At 49.0% G+C, this 22,047-nt stretch overlaps 1 protein-coding gene and 1 pseudogene across 1 annotated transcript in view; one reads left to right on the plus strand and one right to left on the minus strand.

Moving 5' to 3' along the window:
- LOC147118687 (uncharacterized) overlaps window positions 1–8,592 on the minus strand; it is a 48,366-nt pseudogene extending 39,774 nt beyond the window's left edge.
- Window positions 8,593–11,189: 2,597 nt separating this feature from the next.
- Window positions 11,190–22,047, plus strand: part of LOC147118689 (uncharacterized) — a 43,154-nt gene continuing 32,296 nt past the window's right edge. The window contains exon 1 of the mRNA XM_085983955.1: window positions 11,190–11,301. Coding sequence (XP_085840081.1) covers window positions 11,190–11,301 — 112 coding nt within the window. The remainder of the gene's footprint in view (window positions 11,302–22,047) is intronic.

Consider the following 22,047-nt stretch of genomic DNA (forward strand, 5'->3'; position numbering starts at 1 on the left):
CCAACCCCACAGTCACTGACACCAATCTCCTCCTGTCTGATATAAACCAACCCCACAGTCACTGACACCAATCTCCTCCAGTCTGATATAAACCAACCCCAGTCACTGACACCAATCTCCTCCTGTCTGATATAAACCAATCCCAGTCACTGACACCAATCTCCTCCTGTCTGATATAAACCAGCCCCACAGTCACTGACACCAATCTCCTGTCTGATATAAACCAACCCCAGTCACTGACACCAATCTCCTCCTGTCTGATATAAACCAACCCCAGTCACTGACACCAATCTCCTCCTGTCTGATATAAACCAACCCCAGTCACTGACACCAATCTCCTCCTGTCTGATAGAAACGAACCCCACAGTCACTGACACCAATCTCCTCCTGTCTGATATAAACCAACCCCAGTCACTGACACCAATCTCCTCCTGTCTGATATAAACCAACCCCAGTCACTGACACCAATCTCCTCCTGTGATATAAACCAACCCCACAGTCACTGACACCAATCTCCTCCTGTCTGATATAAACCAACCCCACATCACCACCACCAATCTCCTCCTGTCTGATATAAACCAACCCCAGTCACTGTCACCAATCTCCTGCTGTCTGATATAAACCAACCCCACAGTCACTGACACCAATCTCCTCCTGTCTGATATAAACCAACCCCAGTCACTGACACCAATCTCCTCCTGTCTGATATAAACCAATCCCAGTCACTGACACCAATCTCCTCCTGTCTGATATAAACCAATCCCAGTCACTGACACCAATCTCCTTCTGTCTGATAGAAACCAACCCCAGTCACTGACACCAATCTCCTCCTGTCTGATATAAACCAACCCCACATTCACTGACACCAATCTCCTCCTGTCTGATATAAGCCAATCCCAGTCACTGACACCAATCTCCTCCTGTCTGATATAAACCAATCCCAGTCACTGACACCAATCTCCTCCTGTCTGATATAAACCAACCCCACAGTCAGTGACACCAATCTCCTCCTGTCTGATATAAACCAACCCCACAGTCACTGACACCAATCTCCTCCTGTCTGATATAAACCAACCCCACAGTCACTGACACCAATCTCCTCCTGTCTGATATAAACCAGCCCCACAGTCACTGACACCAATCTCCTCCTGTCTGATATAAACCAACCCCAGTCACTGACACCAATCTCCCCCTGCCTGATAAAAACCAACCCCACAGTCACTGACACCAATCTCCTCCTGTCTGATATAAACCAACCCCACAGTCACTGACACCAATCTCCTCCTGTCTGATATAAACCAACCCCACAGTCACTGACACCAATCTCCTCCTGTCTGATATAAACCAACCCCAGTCACTGACACCAATCTCCTCCTGTCTGATATAAACCAACCCCACAGTCACTGACACCAATCTCCTCCTGTCTGATATAAACCAACCCCACAGTCACTGACACCAATCTCCTCCTGTCTGATATAAACTGTGGTGTATGTGCCTTTAAGAGCAATGGTGGTGTATGTGCCTTTAAGAGCCCCAGGTGTGCGTAATGCCAGTAATTGCCACTTGGGCTATATAAGCCTGTGTATTGTGTATATCCTTTAGACCCCCCCCCCAGACTTGCTTAGTAAATACCTATGAACCAACTCCTGTCTTCAGTGTCTTTATCTACACACGGACACTACAGTGATGACGAAGTGGAAACGGACTTACCTGCAATTCGGCAGCACCTCAAGGACATCGATTCCTCCAGCGTCCAGAAGACTCAAGGAAGTAATAGAAACTGTGGTTTCACCAGCTGGCCAAGCTGGTGGCAGGTACTGCGCTAATCCTTCCTGGGCGTCAGGCTGGGGCTCCAGCGGCGGGCTCTACAGCTGAGACAAGCAGCGAAATCGGAGGCAAGCAATAACGGACTGGGAGGGTGCACTCGGGAGACGGCCGGCGCGGCAAGCAGGTCAGCATTTAGACCTCCGTCGGGAATGAGTCTCCAACAGTGAATAAACGGAAACCACAGTAAAACAGCGTTGTTGTTGGTAGCAGTGGCGGGGAAGCGCGGGAAGCGCCATATCGTTGCTACAGAGAAAAAAAAAACGCGGGAAGCGCCATATCTTTTTTTTGAAATGCCTAAGTCTGGCAATATTGATGCTTTTGATAACGAAACAAAGCCTAACTTTGGCAATATTGATGTTTTTGATAACAAGATAGAGGATTGGACCACATATGTAGAAAGAGTGGAGGTGTTTTGCACCGCAAATGGAATAGAAGATGAAAAAAAAGCTTCAGTTCTTCTGGATCTAATGGGCGCAGAAACATACAAGCTGTTACGCAACTTAATCACTCCAGCCGAACCGATGGACAAGAATTTTGAGGAGATTGTTGATACCCTACACTGCCAATTCGAGGCAGGACTGGCAGATTCTCTGCAAGACAAATTCATCTGCGATCCCCTAAGTGTAGAAACACAAAAGAAGGTATCTTCTAGAAAAGATTTAACACTGGACAAGGCTTTCAGTGCAATAGGAGTGGCAAAGATAAAGCAAAGGCCACAGGACTTCGGCACCCATGAAATGACACGGGGTTTCAAGAAATGTTATCGATGCGGCAGATCCAACCATGACCAGAGGGATTGCTGGTTCAAAGAAAAAGCATGCAAGCGATGCGGAAAGATAGGACACATTCCACGTGTATGCCGATCTGAAAATAAAAAATCCACTAACGGGAAAAGAATCAATAAGGAAAAGCACAGAAAGGTACAAATGATGACGGACAGTAGCTCCAAAGACCAGAAGAGCGATAGCGACTCTGGGAACAAGAGACTAAGCTCTCTCAAATTACACAATGTAATTGCCAATGAAGATTACCAAACCATTTGGGTTACCCTCACAGTAGCAGGGTCCCCAGTTAAAATGGAGCTAGATACAGGATCAGCTCTAACCGTGATAAATCGACGAGATTACGAGAGGCTATTTTCGCATATGCCTCTAAAAGACACATCCATTATCTTAAAAACATATACGGGGCAGAAAGTCTACCCCAAAGGAAAAATAAGGGTGCCTGTGGTATACAACGGCAAAGAAATACAAAAGTTGTATTTATACATTCTACAAGATGGTGGTCCACCGTTGTTGGGACGTGAATGGATAAGGAAGATACGTTTAGACTGGCACTCCATTCAGGCACTGACGGTGACCAGTAAGGAAAAAAACAATGATGACATCATACCTGAACGATTAAAAGACATCTTGGCCAACGCCAAAGAAGTGTTTCAAGAGAAACTAGGAACCTTGAAAGGCATCACCGCCTCAATAAAAGTGGAAGATACAGCAATTCCAAAAATTTTTAAGGCAAGACCGGTGCCATACGCAATACGTCCGGCAGTCGAGGCAGAGCTGAAGAATTTGGAAAAGGCAGGCGTATTATCCAAAGTAGATTGGAGCGAATGGGCAACACCCATCGTTCCAGTCATGAAAAAAGCATTGAAAAATAACTCTGAGGAACAGAGAAAAATTCGCATCTGTGGGGACTTTAAGGTGACTGTAAACCCGGTCCTTCACACGGTACAGTATCCTCTTCCGAGGATAGAAGATATTTTCGCCTCACTATCCGGAGGGAAACGTTTCACAAAAATTGACTTGGCACAGGCATATCTACAGATGGAGGTTGAGGAGACCTCTAAAAAGTATCTCACAATAAACACACACAAAGGCCTGTACCAGTACAATCGACTGGTTTTTGGAGTAGCATCAGCTCCAGCTATCTGGCAAAGAGCTATGGAGCAAGTCCTGCAAGGGATTCCGGGGACTCAATGCTACCTAGACGACATCCTTATAACAGGAGAAAACGACAACGAGCACCTTGCCAATTTGGAGCAGGTGCTCACTAGGCTGAAAGAACGGGGCCTACGAGCAAATCGCCCCAAGTGCGAATTTTTCCAAAATCAGATATCATATTGTGGCCACATAATTAATAAGGAAGGGTTGCATAAGTCACCTGAAAAAATTGAAGCAGTTATAAAAGCCCCAGCACCTGAAAATGTTTCACAATTAAGGTCATTCCTGGGATTAATAAATTACTATCATAAATTTTTACCGAACTTATCAACTATTCTACACCCTCTTAATGATCTTCTACAGACAGGAGTGATTTGGAAATGGAACGAAGACTGTAAACGTGCCTTCCATAAATGTAAAGACTTAATCACATCCGAGAAAGTTTTGGCTCATTACAACCCATCACTACCAATCAGACTGGCGTGCGATGCATCCCCTTACGGCATAGGAGCGGTATTATCCCATAGATTCCCTGATGGCTCAGAACGGCCGATAGCTTTTGCGTCACGCTCATTGAACTCAGCTGAGCGTAACTATGCCCAGATAGACAGGGAAGCACTCAGCCTGGTATGGGGAGTGAAGAAATTCAACCATTACCTACACGGACAAAAATTTACCTTGCTGACTGACCATCAACCCCTCATCTCCATATTCAACCCTAAAAAAGGTGTCCCCATTATGATGGCACAAAGACTACAGAGGTGGTCCCTTTTTCTAGGGGCACACCAATACAACATTGAATACAAAGGGTCAAAACAGCATGGGAATGCTGACGGCTTATCGCGCCTACCGTTGCCAACGATAGAAGAGGCACCTACAGTAGACCCAGTAGAGATATTCCACTCTACCATAGTGGAATGTCTACCGGTGACAAATTCTGCCATTGAAAGGGAGACAAGAAATGACCCTACTCTCTCACGGGTCTACGATTTAACAGTGAAGGGATGGCCAGCACATGGCGAACCACTGTTGCCAGCATTCTCGCAAAGAAGAGAACAGCTGTCAGTGTGCCGAGGAACCTTGATGTGTGGATCCAGAGTGGTGATTCCACCCAAACTCCAGGATAAAGTGCTAAAGGAGCTTCACGAGGGGCATCTGGGTGGAGTGAAAATGAAGAACCTAGCTAGGGCGTTTGTATGGTGGCCAGGTATCGATGGAGACATCGAAGAAATGACCAAGAGCTGCCTAGGATGCCAGAAGGTCCAAAACGCTCCACCACAAGCCCCTCCACATCCATGGGAGTGGCCCTCATCTCCCTGGCAAAGGGTGCACATCGACTTTGCTGGTCCATTTATGGACTCAATGTTTCTAATCGCAGTTGATGCACACTCCAAGTGGCCGGAGGTAATAAAGATGTCCTCCACCACCACGGAAAAAACCATCACAGTATTAAGGACCATATTTGCCAGGAATGGGCTGCCGGAACAGATATGTTCTGATAATGGACCGCAATTTGTGTCCGAAGAATTCAGAAAGTTCTTAAAGAACAATGGGGTAAAGCACTACACGTCCGCCCCATACCATCCCGCCACCAATGGATTGGCTGAAAGGTTTGTCCAGACCTTCAAGAAGGCCATAAAGGCCATGAGTAATGAAGACATAAAACTTCAGCACAAGGTGGATAACTTCTTATTTGCATATAGGAATGCAACACATATGGTTACTAACCAAACTCCCGCCATGATGTTCTACAATAGAAACCTAAGATGCCGGCTGGATTTGGTCAAGCCCAACATCCGAAGGGACGTGGAGAACCGGCAGTTTCAGGGCATGAATGAAAAGCCAACTAGGACCTTCCAGATAGGCCAACCGGTTTTGGCCCGGGACTACCGTACCGAGAAATGGCAGCCTGGAACTATCTGCACACGACTAGGACCACTGATGTATACCGTGGACATCGGAGAAAGCATAATAAGACGCCATGCTGACCAAATCATCAAGTCATCCGAAAAGGGACAACCTACACCACCACTCTATACATCTAACGATGAAGTAGATATACCCATATCTACCTCCGATCCGGTGAGACTGGAACCCGATGAACCCGACACTGGCATTCAAGCCGAATCAGCCTTGCCAGAAGAACCTACTACACCACCAGAAACTACTACACCCCCGAGGCGTTATCCGGACCGAGTCAGGAAGCCTCCTGAGAGACTAACTTACAATTAATTAATACAGCAATGTATCTTATTTTGCATATAACATTTAATTAATAATTACTTAAAATATGATGTACTAGTTAGCTAGAAGGGGAGGAATTGTGGTGTATGTGCCTTTAAGAGCAATGGTGGTGTATGTGCCTTTAAGAGCCCCAGGTGTGCGTAATGCCAGTAATTGCCACTTGGGCTATATAAGCCTGTGTATTGTGTATATCCTTTAGACCCCCCCCCAGACTTGCTTAGTAAATACCTATGAACCAACTCCTGTCTTCAGTGTCTTTATCTGCACACGGACACTACATAAACCAACCCCACAGTCACTGGCACCAATCTCCTCCTGTCTGATATAAACCAACTCCACAGTCACCGACACCAATCTCCTCCTGTCTGATATAAACCAGCCCCACAGTCACCGACACCAATCTCCCCCTGTCTGATATAAACCAACCCCACAGTCACTGACACCAATCTCCTCCTGTCTGATATAAACCAACTCCACAGTCACCGACACCAATCTCCTCCTGTCTGATATAAACCAACCCCACAATCACTGACACCAATCTCCTCCTGTCTGATATAAACCAACCCCACAGTCACCGACACCAATCTCCTCCTGTCTGATATAAACCAACCCCACAATCACTGACACCAATCTCCTCCTGTCTGATATAAACCAACCCCACAGTCACCGACACCAATCTCCCCCTGTCTGATATAAACCAACCCCACAGTCACTGACACCAATCTCCTCCTGTCTGATATAAACCAGCCCCACAGTCACCGACACCAATCTCCTCCTGTCTGATATAAACCAACCCCACAGTCACTGACACCAATCTCCTCCTGTCTGATATAAACCAACCCCACAGTCACTGACACCAATCTCCTCCTGTCTGATATAAACCAACCCCACAGTCACTGACACCAATCTCCTCCTGTCTGATACAAACCAACCCCACAGGCCCAGAAAGATTAAACTCAGCCCGTTGCTTCGATTGGACTTGTCTCCATTCCCGTGCCGAGGGGATTGCTGTACCAGATGGGAGGGGCAACACTTGGGGATTCTCGATTCTCCACCAATTCCCATTCCCCTTCTTTCTGGTGGATAATGGAGGTGCCACTGTGTGTAATGTGCAAGTCAGTAAGAATTGTCCGCGAGGATTAATCAGCACTTTCTAATTGGGGATGTTAATCAATGGAATCTTTCAGACAGTGAATTGTAGATTTTGTACCAAAGATCAGTTTAGGTTTGAAGTAAAAGTTCATAATTTTATTGCAAACAAATTTCTGATGACAATCCCTGAATTAAGGGGAACGGTTCTTAAAGGGACACTGCAGCCCCAACAGGTCAATCGGCTATACATCCAGAATATTAACCTCCAGCCAGTTATAGAGGTTAGTAACATCAGCAGAAACAATCCCCAACTGTCAGAATGAACATGGTTCAGTCCTGGATGTGATTAACAGCAACATTAACAGCAAAATCCAACCCCTGCAGTCACTTGTGAACTCGCTGGTGTTTCAGCAGGTTGGATGACTCAGTGAACCTCTTCCCACACACGGAGCAGTTGAACGCCCTCTCCCCAGTGTGAACTCGCTGGTGAGTCAGCAGGTGGGATGACACAGTGAATCCCTTTCCACACTCAGAGCAGGTGAATGGCCTCTCCTCAGAGTGAACTCGCTCGTGTGTCAGCAGGGTAGAAGACCGAGTAAATCCCTTCCCACACACTGAGCAGGTGAATGGCTTCTCCCCAGTGTGAGTGCGCTGATGGGTCACCAGTTGCTCTGTGCCTTTAAAGCTCTTTTTACAGTCAGAGCATTCCAAAGATCTCTCCCCAGTGTGAATCTGCTGGTGTGTCAGCAGGTGGGATGACTGAGCAAATCCCTTTCCACACATGGGGCAGAGGAACGGCTTCTCTCCGGTGTGAACTCGCTGGTGTGTCAGCAGGGTGGATGAACGAGTGAATCCCTTCCCACATTCAGAGCAGGTGAACGGTCTCTCCCCAGTGTGAACTCGCTGGTGTGTTCGAAGGCTGGATCTCCCAGTGAATCCCTTCCCACACACGGAGCAGGTGAACTGCCTCTCCCCAGTGTGAACTCGCTGGTGTTTCAGAAGGTTGGATGACTGAGTGAATCCCTCCCCGCACACGGAGCAGGTGAACGGCCTCTCCCTAGTGTGAGTGCGTCGATGTTTTTCCAGATCTGATGGGTATTTGACTCCCTTCCCACAGTCTCCACATTTCCACGGTTTCTCCGTGGTGCGGGTGTCCTTGTGTCTCTCCAGGTTGGACAATCAGTTGAAGCCTCGGCCACACACAGAACACATGTATGGTTTCTCCCCGCTGTGAATGGTGCAATGTTTTTTCAGGCTGTGTAACTGGTTAAAGCTCTTTCCACAGTCAGTGCACTGGAACACTCTCACTCGGGTGTGTGTGTCTCGGTGCTTTTCCAGTCACACTGATATTTGAAATCTTTTCCCACAGACAGAACAGACAAACATTCCTCCTTCCACATTCAAAGGCCGATGATATTCAGGTCCTGATGAATGGAGTGACTCTGTCAGATCTTGACGTGATGTTTGGTTTGAGTTTCTCATCTGTAAATCCTCCCCTTCTAATACCCTGTAAAAGGAGTTTACAAAAGTCATCACTGTAAGTACAGGATAGAAATTCAGAACAGACCATTCTTTCCTCTCTTTTCCCCCAAAGCTGTAAATCCCCGTCCCACACACTCTCCCTCCTCCCTGTGCTGAAATCCAAACCCATCGCACCATCTCCAACATTTCTTTCCTCCACTCCCAGTTTTCCCCTTCCCTCGACTCTGGTTGGGGTCAGTTCTACACCCGCTGTGTGCAGAGTGAGAATAAAATCAATGAGTCAATGATTGTCTCTCCTGCTCACTGGGACCCTGAAGCCCCGCCCACTCCTTGCCCAAGATGGCCGCGCATGCGCCGTGCTGCAGGTGGAACCAGTCTGTCTTCGCTCCACCAAGATGGCTGCGCCTAACCCGGGCCTGTCACCGAGAAAAAGCCTCACCACTGCCGTCCGGCGGAACACATTCGGCCGCTGGATCTCATTCGGGCCTGAGGCCGTTCTCCAACTTTATAAACCCTGCGGCGTGGCCTACCCACAGTTTATTAATCTCCCGACCCCGCTCCCGCCGACCTGCAGCTCCACCCGGCAACCGCGTGAGGCTTTCTTTGTGAAGTCGGGGAGAGACACGTGATGATAGCAGAATACTGCAGATGCTGGAAATCCGAAATCACAACAGAAAATGCTGGAAAAATTCAGCAGGCCAGGCAACATCCGTGGAGAGAAATTAGAGTCGACGTTTCGGGTCTTGATAAAGGGTCTTGACCCGAAACATCGACTCTAATTTCTCTCCAGGGACACGTGACCCGGCTCCACGGCCTGAGTGACAGGAGCTTCCGACCAATAGGGAGCGAGCGGGGCGGGGCTGGAGGAGCGAGCTGGCGGCGGGTCCTCCAACCAATTGGGGAGCCCGAGGGGCGGGACTAGCACCGGCTGATTGTCTGATCCGCAGGGCAGCGAGTTTCTCCAGTCCCTTGTTCAGGGCCCGGGGCCAGGGGAGGCTGTGGGCCTTTATTCCCCTTACTGGACACAAGGCTCTTTGTCTCACAACACACTGGCTCAGGTTTTAAAAATCGGTTTACAGGGAATAGTGAACTGACAATGGCAAAACTGAGATTGTTAGAATTACACAGGATATACGGCACAGAAACAGGCCATTCGGCCCAACCAGTCCATGCCTGCGTTTATGTTCCACACGAGCCTCCTCCTATCTTTCCTCATCTAAATCTATCACCATAACCCACTATTCCCTTCTCCCTCATATGCTTGTCCAGCCTCCCCTTAAATGCATCGATACTATTCGCTTCAACCACTCCCTGTGGTAGTGAGTTCCACATTCTCACCACTCTCTGGGTAAAGAAGTTTCTTCTGAATTCCCTATTGGATTTCTTGGTGACTATCTTATATTGAGGCCTCTAGTTACGCTCTTCCCCACAAGTGGAAACATTCTCTCTGTATTCACTCTATCAAAACATTTTCATAATTTTAAGGACCTCTATTAGGTCACCCCTCAGCCTTTTTTCAAGTGAATAGAGACCCAGCCGATTCATCCTTTCCTGATATGTATACCCTCGCATTTCTGGTATCATCCTTCTAAATCTTCTCTGCACTCTCTCCAGTGCCTCTATATCCTATTTATAATATGGTGACCAGAACTGTACACAGTTCTCGAAGGGCTGATTTTTGCCGGCGCTCAGAGTGTGGGTTTGGAGGCGAGTCTGCTGTCAAAACCACAAAAAGATTGACAGCGGGTCGGTACCCTGCTCTGAACCGCCTCCTTGTGAGTTTCCTAAGTGTCGGGTCTGTCATCCCTGAACAGACCCAACACCAAGCAGTGGGTCAGCCAATTTAGATACTTTAAAGCTTGTTAAAAGGTAGTTAGAGCACCATTTTCCCATGTACTTACCATTTTACCAGATTTTTAATGAGGTTCCCGGAGAGCGGCTATCACGTCAGGTAAGTATGTCGGGTTCTCAGTGACTGTGGATTGCTGTGAATAGGTGAAAGCTGCAGAAGTGGTCTAAAACCTACCATTTCACAGCTGTTCACTTCCCAATCTTAGAATCTGGAGCATTAATAATTTGGAACCCACTTTGGAGCTTTATGCAAACATGATTTCTCTTTCATAAAACCATGTTGACTCTGCCTAATCATATAATCATTTTCTAAGTGCCCTGTTCCACTTCCTTAATAATGGATTCCAGCATTTTCCCGAGGACTGATGTCAGGCTAACTGGCCTGTAGATCCCTGTTTTCTCTCTCCCTCCTTTCTTGAATAGCGGGGTTACATTTGCTACCTTCCATTCCACTAGGACCTTTCCAGAATCTAGGGAATTTTGGAAGATCACAACCAATGCATCCACTATCTCTGCAGCCACCTCCTTTAGAACCCTAGGATGTAGGCCGTCAGGTCCAGGGGATTTGTCGGCTTTTAGTTCCGTTAGTTTCTCAAGTCATTTTTCTCGACTGATATGAATTACTTTAAGTTCCTCGCTCTCAGTAGCCCCTTGGTTCCCCACTATTTCTGGAATCTCAACCTTCTCCAGTGTAGCTCACGCAGCTCCAGCTCGCGCAGCCTAAGCCCGGGCTGTCCGCAGTGCGGCCGCAACATGCCCATAGACTTGCACGAGTGGTCGGGACCTCTCGTCCTGACCGAGGTGGACGAGAAGCTTGCGCAGCCCCTCCGTGTCAAGTATGACAATGTGGACAGAGATGTGCTGGGTAAAGTGCTGAGCCCGGCCCAGGTACTGACTGCAGCTGAGAGCTGAACACACAGGAACCGCTCCAGTGCCTGGAGCCAGCAACAAGAGGCAACAAAAGCAAGGAAGGCACAGAGTCCAAAAGCAAGGAAGTTATGATGAACCTTCATAAAACACTGGCTAGGCCTCAACTGGAGTATTGTGTCCAATTCTGGGCACCACACTTTAGGAAGGATGTGAAGGCCTTAGAAATGGTGCAGAAAAGATTTACAAGAATGGTTCCAGGAATGAGGGACTTCAGTTACGTGGATAGACAGAAGAAGCTGGGGTGGTTCTCCTTAGAGCAGAGAAGGTTGGGAGGAGATCAGATAGAGGTGTTCAAAATCACGAGGGGTCTAGGCAGAGAGAAACTGTTCCCATTGGTGGAAGGGTCGAGAACCAGAGGACACAGATTTAAGGTGATTGGGAAAAGAACCAAAGGCGACATGAGGGGAAACTTTTTTACGCAGCGAATGGTTAGGATCTGGAATGCACTGCCTGAAAGGGTGGTGGAGGCAGATTCAATCACAGCTTTCAAAAGGGAATTGGATAAGTACCTGATGTGGTAAACCACTGTCATACCTGTCTGTGTCTGTATGTGTATTCCACTAGGTACAGGTCTGGACATGCCTCGGCTGACTCCTCCCACTATTCCAGGTATATAAGTGACTACCTCCCAGTCCCTTAGTATTCTGGACGGGTCGACCACTCGAGACAAGACCTTCATTCTTTAGTTAATAAAAGCCTGATTGTTACTCGCTCAACTTCAGTCTTTTGAGTAATTGATGGCGCATCAATTTTATTAACTAAATTTTTTATAATGGAGAAGATCCTCACACCAGCATGCCTGGACCTGGACAGTCGGGAAGCGGACGCTTCCACCAAGTTTGCTCACTGGCTCACGTGCTTCGAGACATTCCTGACTGCCTCCACTGCGGTCGAAACGGATGCGGACAAACTGTCTGTCCTGATCTCCAAGGTGAACCACCGAGTGTACTCAGTCATCCGGGATGCGACCTCGTACACAGCCGCCCTCCAGCTCCTCAAGACCCAGTACACGCGCCCTGTGAACGAAGTATACGCTAGGCACCTTCTGGGGAGTCGCAAGCAACAACCTGGGGAATCGACTGAGGAATACCTCCAAGCACTGTCCGTGCTTGGCCGGGCCTGTGGGTGTAAGGCGGTAACGCCCACTAAGTACACGGAGGAACTGATCCGGGATGCCTTCGTAGCGGGCCACAGGTCCAACTACACCAGACAGCGACTGCTGGAGCAGAGTGACCTCACCCTCGACAAAGCCTCCGACATCGCACTAACGCTGGACGCAGCCTTCCGGGGCATGGATGCCTACTCCTCTGCACCGTGGACGCTGCGGGGAACGACAACCTGGGACACGGTAGGACAGCCCCATAGCACCGTGCCACCCCAGCCACAGCCCAACAACGGCCCAACTACCGCAGCAGTGTCCCAAAGCCAGACAGCAGTATCCCAAGGCCAGAAATGCTACTTCTGTGGCCAGGCCAAACACCCCAGAGCGCGCTGCCCGGCGAAGAATGCAACCTGCTCGGGCTGCGGGAAAAAGGGACACTACGCCAGCGTCTGCAAGGCCAAAGCCACCCCGAACGCCAGCAGCGCCGCGTGTGGGCCGTGCGAGCCGCCATCTTGGGCCTCCCCAGCCATGTGCGAACCACCGCAGCAGCAGCCATCTTGGACGACTCCAGCCACATGGGAATCATGGGCGCCGCCATCTTGGACACCAGCCGGGACGCAGCAGACCGCCAACCCCCCCCCATCTGATACTCGCAGCGACACACCGACCCCTACGCTGGCCTCTGTGACGCTGGACCAAACGAGACCGCACCAGCTAGCTCGGTCCAAAATGGACGTTAAGGTAAACGGCCATGCAATAAACTGCCTTTTTGACTCCGGGAGCACAGAGAGCTTCATCCACCCCGACACGGTGCGGCGTTGCTCTCTCCCAGTCCTGCCTGCGCACCAGCGGATTTCTATGGCCTCCGAGTCCCAGTCAGCGGACATTGGCGGCTACTGCATGGTGACACTAGTAGTAGACGGGACTGTGTTCAATAATTTTAAACTCCTGGTCCTGCCCGACCTCTGCGCTGCCGTTCTACTGGGGTTGGATTTCCAGTGCCACCTCAAAAGCGTTACGATGGCGTACGGTGGCCCCCTCCCCCCACTCACAGTCCGCAGCCAGCAGCCTCCAAATTGCCCGCCGCGCACTAGATGCAACCTCTCCACACTCAGAGTCCCACCCCCCCCACTGTTTGCTAACCTCACCCCCGACTGTAAGCCCATCGCCACAAAGAGCAGGCGATACAGTGCCGGGGACAGGGTTTTCATCAAAACCGAAGTGGAACGGCTCCTGAAGGAGGGGATTATTGAGGGCAGCTCCAGCCCCTGGCGAGCCCAGGTTGTGGTCGTTAAGACCGGCGAGAAACAACGCCTGGTCATCGACTACAGCCAAACAATAAACCGCTACACCCTGCTGGACGCCTACCCACTCCCCCGCATAGCTGACATGGTCAACCAGATCGCGCAGTACCGCGTCTTTTCGACCATTGACCTGAAATCAGCGTACCACCAGCTCCCCATCAGCCCTGAAGACCGCCAGTATACTGCTTTTGAGGCAAACGGCCGCCTCTATCACTTCCTTAGGGTTCCCTTCGGCGTTACCAACGGGGTCTCCGTCTTCCAAAGGGAGATGGACCGGATGGTCGATCAAAACGAGCTGCAGGCCACTTTCCCTTACCTAGATAATGTGACCATCTGCGGCCATGACTTGCAGGACCATGACGCAAACCTCGAGAAATTCCTCCGCACCGCCCAACTCCTGAACCTGACATATAACAAGGAGAAGTGCATATTCCGCACAGACCGCCTCGCCATCCTTGGCTGTGTTGTAGAACACGGGGTCATCGGTCCCGACCCGGACCGGATGCGTCCCCTTATGGAACTCCCACTGCCCCACTGCCTAAAAGCTCTGAAGAGGTGCCTAGGGTTTTTTTCCTACTACGCTCAGTGGGTCCCCTACTATGCAGACAAAGCCCGTCCGCTGATCAAGTCCACCTCTTTTCCCGTGACGGCAGAGGCCCGCTTAGCCTTCCACCGTATCAAGGAAGACATTGCCAAAGCCACCATGCACGCAGTGGACGAATCCATCCCCTTCCAGGTGGAAAGCGATGCGTCCGACTTCGCTCTGGCCGCCACCCTTAATCAGGCGGGGAGACCTGTGGCATTCTTCTCACGAACCCTCCAGGGCCCGGAGACCAGACACTCCGCGGTCGAGAAGGAGGCCCAGGCTATCGTGGAGGCTGTGCGTCATTGGAGGCACTACCTGGCCGGAAAACGATTTACCCTGCTCACTGACCAGCGTTCAGTTGCTTTTATGTTCAACAACAAGCAGAGGGGCAAAATCAAAAATGACAAGATCTTGAGGTGGAGAATCGAACTTTCCACCTACAATTACGAGATCTTGTACCGGCCTGGGAAGCTCAATGAACCCCCAGATGCCCTATCGCGTGGCACCTGCGCCAGCGCGCAGATCGATAGGCTGAGGGCCCTCCACAATGACCTCTGCCACCCGGGGGTCACCAGGTTCTTCCACTTCATCAAGGCCCGCAACCTGCCTTACTCCATTGAGGAGGTCAGGACCATGACCAAGAACTGCCAAGTCTGCGCTGAGTGCAAACCGCACTTTTATAGACCAGACAGAGCCCACCTGATAAAAGCCACTCGCCCTTTCGAACGCCTGAGCGTCGATTTTAAAGGGCCTCTCCCCTCCTCCGACCGCAATGTGTACTTCCTCAACATCATTGACGAGTACTCCCGGTTCCCGTTCGCTATCCCCTGCCCGGACATGACCAGTGCCACGGTCATTAAATGTCTGAACAGCCTCTTCACCCTGTTCGGTTTCCCCAGCTATATCCATAGCGACCGGGGCTCATCGTTTATGAGCGACGAACTCCGCCAGTACCTGCTCGCTAGGGGTATAGCCACAAGCAGGACCACCAGTTACAACCCCCGGGGGAACGGACAGGTGGAAAGAGAGAATGCAACTGTTTGGAAGGCTGCCCTACTAGCCTTAAAGTCTAGGGGCCTTCCGACCTCCCGCTGGCAGGAGGTGCTCCCCGATGCGCTCCACTCGATTCGGTCACTTCTCTGCACTGCCACCAATGCCACCCCTCACGAGAAAATGTTTGTCTTCCCAAGGAAGTCCACATCGGGGACATCGTTACCGCCATGGCTGACGTCCCCAGGGCCGGTACTACTGAGAAGACACGTGAGGGCCAATAAAACGGACCCCCTGGTCGAGAGGGTCGACCTCCTCCACGCCAACCCCCAGTACGCTTACATTGCGTACCCGGACGGGCGGGAGGACACAGTCTCCATACGAGACCTCGCACCCTCGGGGACCGCTGTAACCCACTACCCATTACCACCCCCCCCCACGACCCGATATCCAACCCCAGCAGCCGGCTCGCCTTGGACCGTCACCCATGAGGACTACACTCCAGGGCCCCAGCCTACACGGGACGCGACGCCGGAAGCTCCACCACCCCTGCCGTCGCCACGTCGATCACAGCGGCAGACAAGACCTCCGGAGAGACTCCAATACACGAACTTTTAAATACACTTCACCCCGCCGGACTCATTTTTAAACAAGGAGTGAATGTGGTAAACCACTGTCATACCTGTCTGTGTCTGTATGTGTATTCCACTAGGTACAGGTCTGGACATGCCTCGGCTGACTCCTCCCACTATTCCAGGTATATAAGTGACTACCTCCCAGTCCCTTAGTATTCTGGACGGGTCGACCACTCGAGACAAGACCTTCATTCTTTAGTTAATAAAAGCCTGATTGTTACTCGCTCAACTTCAGTCTTTTGAGTAATTGATGGCGCATCACCTGAAGTAAAGAAATTTGCAGGGTTACGGGGAAAGGGCGGGGAGTGGGACTCGCTGAAGTGGTCTTGCAGAGAGCCGACACAGGCTCGACGGGCTGAATGGCCTCCTTCTGTGCTGTAACCATTCTATGATTCTAAGCTTATATTGTGGTTAATAACAGACAAACCCTGTTCTTTCCCCTGATCTGATTACAGATTCCAACCAGTCGATTCAGTGAATGGAATATCTTATCAGTGTTGCCATGGTGACCTGTCTGCAGTGAAACACCTGTTTGAGTTTCTAACTCAGACTAAACTTCTCTTTCCCATAATACACATTATATCAGACATTTTATGTCAATGTATTTCAGCCATGTTATGTTAATATCTCTAAAATCTACAGGGAGATCAGATACACAAATCTTTAAAAGTTGGAGGACAAGTTTATAAAGTGGTTTAAAAATGTTAACCAAGGTTTTTTATAAATGGGGCGTAGAAAACAAAACCATCGGTTCGGCTACAGTTAGAATAAGTTTTGGGCATCTTACACTAGGAAGGATGTCGGGGCCACAGAGAGGCTGCAGAATAAATTCACTGAGGTTATACCACGGATAAGAGGCTTTAGTTATCAGAGAATCAGAGAATGATACAGCACAAAAGGCGGCCATTTGGCCCATCATGCTTGTGCCAGCTCTTTGGGAGAGCTATCCAATTAGTCCCACTCCCTTGCTCTTTCCCCATATCCCGGTAAATGTTTTCCCTTCAAATATTTATCCAATTCTCTTTTGAAAGTTACGCTTGAATCTGCTTCCTCCACCCTTTCCGGCAGTGCATTTCAGATCATAATAACTCGCTGGGTAAAGAAATGTTTCCTCATGATGGCCTGTCTGCAGTGAAGCGCCTGTTTGAGTTTCTAACTGAGGCGAACTTCTCTTTCCCAGGAGGAGAGACGAGAGAAACTGGGGCACTTCTCATTAGAACAAAGCAGGGTGAGAGGAGATGTGAGCGAGGTGTTTAAACTTGATCAACGACACCGACCAAAACATCAGAGACACTCCCTGTCCTTCAGGACCTGTGTCCAGGGGAGAAGCTGATGGGTTTATCAGATCATCTTTGGGTTAAATGTTGTGCTCGTGGAGCTGAGCCCCTAGTGTCAGCATCAAACACTCTCCAGTTGGGTACAGCACGGGTCAGATACAGAGTAAACCCATCAGCTGCTCCCTGACACAGATACCGAGGGACAGGGAGTGTCCGGGACAATGACATTTCTCACTCAATAAGGTATAAATTGATCCTGTACCTCTCCCCATTAATCCTGGGCTCCACACCCGGTGAATCCTGCTCCTGTTTCCCTTCCTGTAACAGCACTGAGCTAAACCCAGCCCATAATGAGCAGGGCTCAGGGAGGCTGGTTGCTAGGCACTGCAGTGATGTCATAAAGCAGGGCCATTCAGCCCAGCTGGTCGTCTCCTTGTCCCACTGTTTTCCAAGTGCTCTGCTATTACATCTTTTATAATGGACTCTAGCATTTTCCCCACTTGCAGGAAAATCCTCATCAGAGCAACGGGAGTCTTTCAGAAAGGAAATAGAGAGAGTACAATGCCATCATGTTCCCGTAAAGGTCAAGGGTGGGACCAACAAGCCCAGGGAACACTGGATGGCAAGGGATATACAAGAATGGATTAGGAAAAAAAGGGAGGCTTTTGGCAGATACAAAGGACTAAAAACAGTGGAAGCCCTACAGGAGTATAGAAAGTGCAGGGGGGTACTTAAAAAGGAAATTAGGAGAGCGAAGAGGGGGCATGAAAATACACTGGCGAGCAAAATAAAGGAAAATCCCAAGGTGTTTTATAAGTCTATTAAGGGCAAGAGGATAACCAGGGAAAGAGTAGGGCCCATTAGGGACAAAAGTGGCAATCTGTGTGTAGAGCCGGAAGATGTGGGTGAGGTTTTAAATGGATATTTTGCATCTGTGTTCACTATGGAGAAGGACGATGTAGGCATCGAAATCAGGCAGGGGGATTGTGATATACTTGAACAAATTAGTATTGAGAGGGAGGAGGTACCAGCGGTTTTAGCGGGCTTAAAAGTAGATAAATCCCCAGGCCCTGACGGGATGTATCCCAGGCTGCTGTGTGAGGCAAGGGAGGAGATTGCAGGGGCTCTGACACAAATTTTCAGAACCTCTCTGGCCACAGGGGAGGTGCCAGAGGACTGGAGAATAGCTAACGTAGTACCATTATTCAAGAAGGGTAGTAGGGTTAACCAGGGAATTTCAGGCCAGTGAGCCTAACATCAGTGGTAGGGAAATTATTGTAAAAAATTCTGAGGGACAGAATTAGTCTCCACTTGGAGAGGCAAGGATTAATCAAGGATAGTCAGCATGGCTTTGTCAGGGGGAGATCATGTCTAACAAATGTGATTGAATTTTTTGAGGGGGTGATTAGGTGTGTGGATGAGGGTAGTGCAGTTGATGTAGTCTACATGGACTTCAGTAAGGCTTTTGACAAAGTCCTGCATGGGAGACTGGTCAAGAAGGTAAGAGCCCATGGGATCCAGGGCAATTTGGCACATTGGATCCAAAATTGGCTTAGTGGCAGGAGGCAGAGGGTGATGGTCGAAGGTTGTTTTTGTGACTGGAAACCTGTGTCCAGTGGTGTACCGCAGGGATCGGTGCTGGGTCCTTTGCTGTTTGTAGTGTACGTTAATGATTTAGATATGAATGTAGGAGGTATGATCAGTAAGTTCGCAGATGACACGAAAATTGGTGGAGTGGTAAATAGCGAGGAGGGAAGTCTCAGGCTACAGGACGATATAGATCGGTTGGTTAGATGGGCAGAACAGTGGCAAATGGAATTTAACCCTGAAAAGTGTAAGGTGATGCATTTTGGGAGGACTAACAAGGCAAGGGAATACACAATGAATGGAAGGACAGAGGATCAGAGGGACCTTGGTGTGCATGTACATAGATCCCTGAAGTCAGCAGGACAGGTAGATAAGGCGGTTAAAAGGGCATATGGGATACTTGTCTTCATTAGCCAAGGCATAGAATATAAGAGCAGGGAAGTTATGATGGAGCTGTACAAAACACTAGTTAGGCCACAGCTGGAATACTGTGTGCAGTTCTGGTCGCCACACTGTAGGAAGGATGTGGTTACATTGGAGAGGGTGCAGAGGAGATTCACCAGGATGTTACCTGGACTGGAGCGTTTCAGCTATGAAGAGAGACCGGACAGGCTGGGATTGTTTTCCTTAGAGCAGAGAAGGCTGAGGGGGGACCTGATTGAGGTGTACAAAATTATGAGGGGCATAGATAGGGTAGATAGAAATGAACTTTTCCCCTTAGTAGAGGGGTCAATAACCAGGGGGCATAGTTTCAAGGTAAGGGGCAGGAGGTTTAGAGGTGATTTGAGGAAAAACCTTTTCACCCAGAGGGTGGTTGGAATCTGGAACTCACTGCCTGAAAGGGTGGTAGAGGCAAAAAGATTGGTGAAGTCAAGCGTAGGTCCCTTGCAGTCAGAATCAGGGGAATTTGTAATGGGGAACAAAGAAATGGCAGACCAATTAAATACATATTTTGGTTCTGTCTTCACAAAGGAGGAGACAAATAACCTCCCAGAGATGTCGGGGATCATAGGGTCTGATGAAAGGGAGGAACTGAAAGAAATCAGTATTTGTAGGGAAATGGTGTTAGGGACATTGACGGGATTGAAGGCCGATAAATCCCCAGGGCCTGATAATCTACATCCTAGGGTACTTAAGGAAGTGGCCCTAGAAATAGTTGGTGCTTTGCTGATCATCTTCCAGCATTCGATGGAATCTGGAACAGTACCCATGGATTGGAGGGTAGCTAATGTTACCCCACTATTCAAAAAAGGTGGTAGAGCGAAAACAGGGAATTACAGACCGGTAAGCCTGACATCGGTAGTGGGGAAAATGCTAGAGTCCATTATAAAAGATGTAATAGCAGAGCACTTGGAAAACAGTGACAGGATCGGACAAAGTCAACATGGATTTACAAAAGGTAAATCGTGCTTGACTAATCTACTGGAATTTTTTGAGGATGTAACTGGTAGAATAGATAAGGAAGAACCAGTGGATGTGGTGTATTTGGACTTTCTAAAGGCTTTCGATAAGGTCCTGCATAAGAGATTAGCGTGTAGAGTTAAGGCACATGGGATTGGGGGCAAGGTACTGACTTGGATAAAGAAATGGTTGGCAGACAGGAAGCAAAGAGTTGGAATAAACGGCTCTTTTTCCGAGTGGCAGGCAGTGACTAGTGGGGTACCGCAGGGATCAGTCCTGGGACCTCAGCTATTCACAATATATATAAATGATCTAGACGAGGGAACTAGGTGTAATATCTCCAAGTTTGCAGATGACACAAAGCTGGGTGGGCGTGTGTGCTGTGAGGAGGATGCCAAGAAACTCCAGTATGATTTGGACAGGTTGGGTTATTGGGCAGATGTATGGCAGATGCAATATAACGTGGATAAATGCGAGGTTATCCACTTTGGTGGCAAAAACAGGAAGGCAGATTATTATCTGAACGGCAATAGATTGGGAGAAGGGGAAGTGCAACGAGACCTGGGTGTCCATGTGCACCAGTCGCTGAAGGTAAGCATGCAGGTGCAGCAGGCGGTTAAGAAGGCAAATGGCATGTTGGCCTTCGTAGCGAGTGGGTTCGAGTACAGGAACAAGGATGTCTTGCTGCAGTTGTACAGGGCCTTGGTGAGACCACATCTTGAGTATTGTGTGCAGTTTTGGTCGCCTTATCTGAGGAAGGATGTTCTTGCCATGGAGGGAGTGCAGCGAAGATTCACCAGACTGATACCCTGAGGTGGCAGGAATGACGTATGAGGAGAGATTGGGTCGATTGGGCTTATACTCGCTGGAGTTTAGAAGAATGAGAGGGGATCTCATTGAAACTTATAAAATTCTAACAGGCCTAGATAGACGAGATGCAGGAAGGATGTTCCCGATGGCCGGGGAGTCCAGAACCAGGGGTCACAGTCTAAGGATAAGTGGAAAGCCATTTAGGACAGAGATGAGGAGGAATTTCTTCACCCCGAGAGTGGTGAGCCTGTACAATTCTCTACCACAGAAGGCAGTGGCGGCCAATTCATTAAATATATTCAAGAAGGAGTTAGATATATTTCTTAAGACTAAAGGGATCAAGGGATATGGGGAGAAAGCAGGGACAGGGTACTGAATTTGGATGATCAGCCATGATCTCACTGAATGGCGGAGCAGGCTCGAGGGACCGAATGGCCTACTCCTGCTCCTATCTTCTATGTTTCTAAGTAGCTGGTCCCAGTCCACTTTGGCCACATCCTGCCTTATCATATTAAAATCGGCCTTCCCCCAATTTAGAACCTTTATTTCCGGTCCATCTTCCTTTTCCATGACTACCTTAAATCTCACCGAATTATGGTCACTGCCACCAAAATGCTCTCCTACGGACACTTCTACCACTTACCCAGCTACATTCCCTAGAATTAGGTCCAGTAACGCCCCCTCTCTTGTAGGACTTTCTACATGCTGGCTCAAAAAGCTCTCCTGGATGCACTTTAAGAATTCCACATCCTCTAAGCCTTTCACACTCTGACTATCCCAGTTAATATTGGGGAAGTTGAAATCCCCCACTATTATTACGCTATTATTTCTACACTTCTCTGAGATTTGCCTACATATCTGTTCCTCTATCTCCCCCTGACTGTTTGAGGGCCTATAGTACACTCCCAGCAAAGTGCATGCCCCCTTTTTGTTTTTAAGTACTACCCATATGGCCTCATTAGAGGAACCTGCTAAGATATCATCCCTCC

Source organism: Somniosus microcephalus, chromosome 4 (genome assembly GCF_052327205.1).
Source record: "Somniosus microcephalus isolate GS21.2 chromosome 4, FLI_Smic_1.0, whole genome shotgun sequence".
In the NCBI taxonomy this organism is placed as follows: domain Eukaryota; kingdom Metazoa; phylum Chordata; class Chondrichthyes; order Squaliformes; family Somniosidae; genus Somniosus; species Somniosus microcephalus.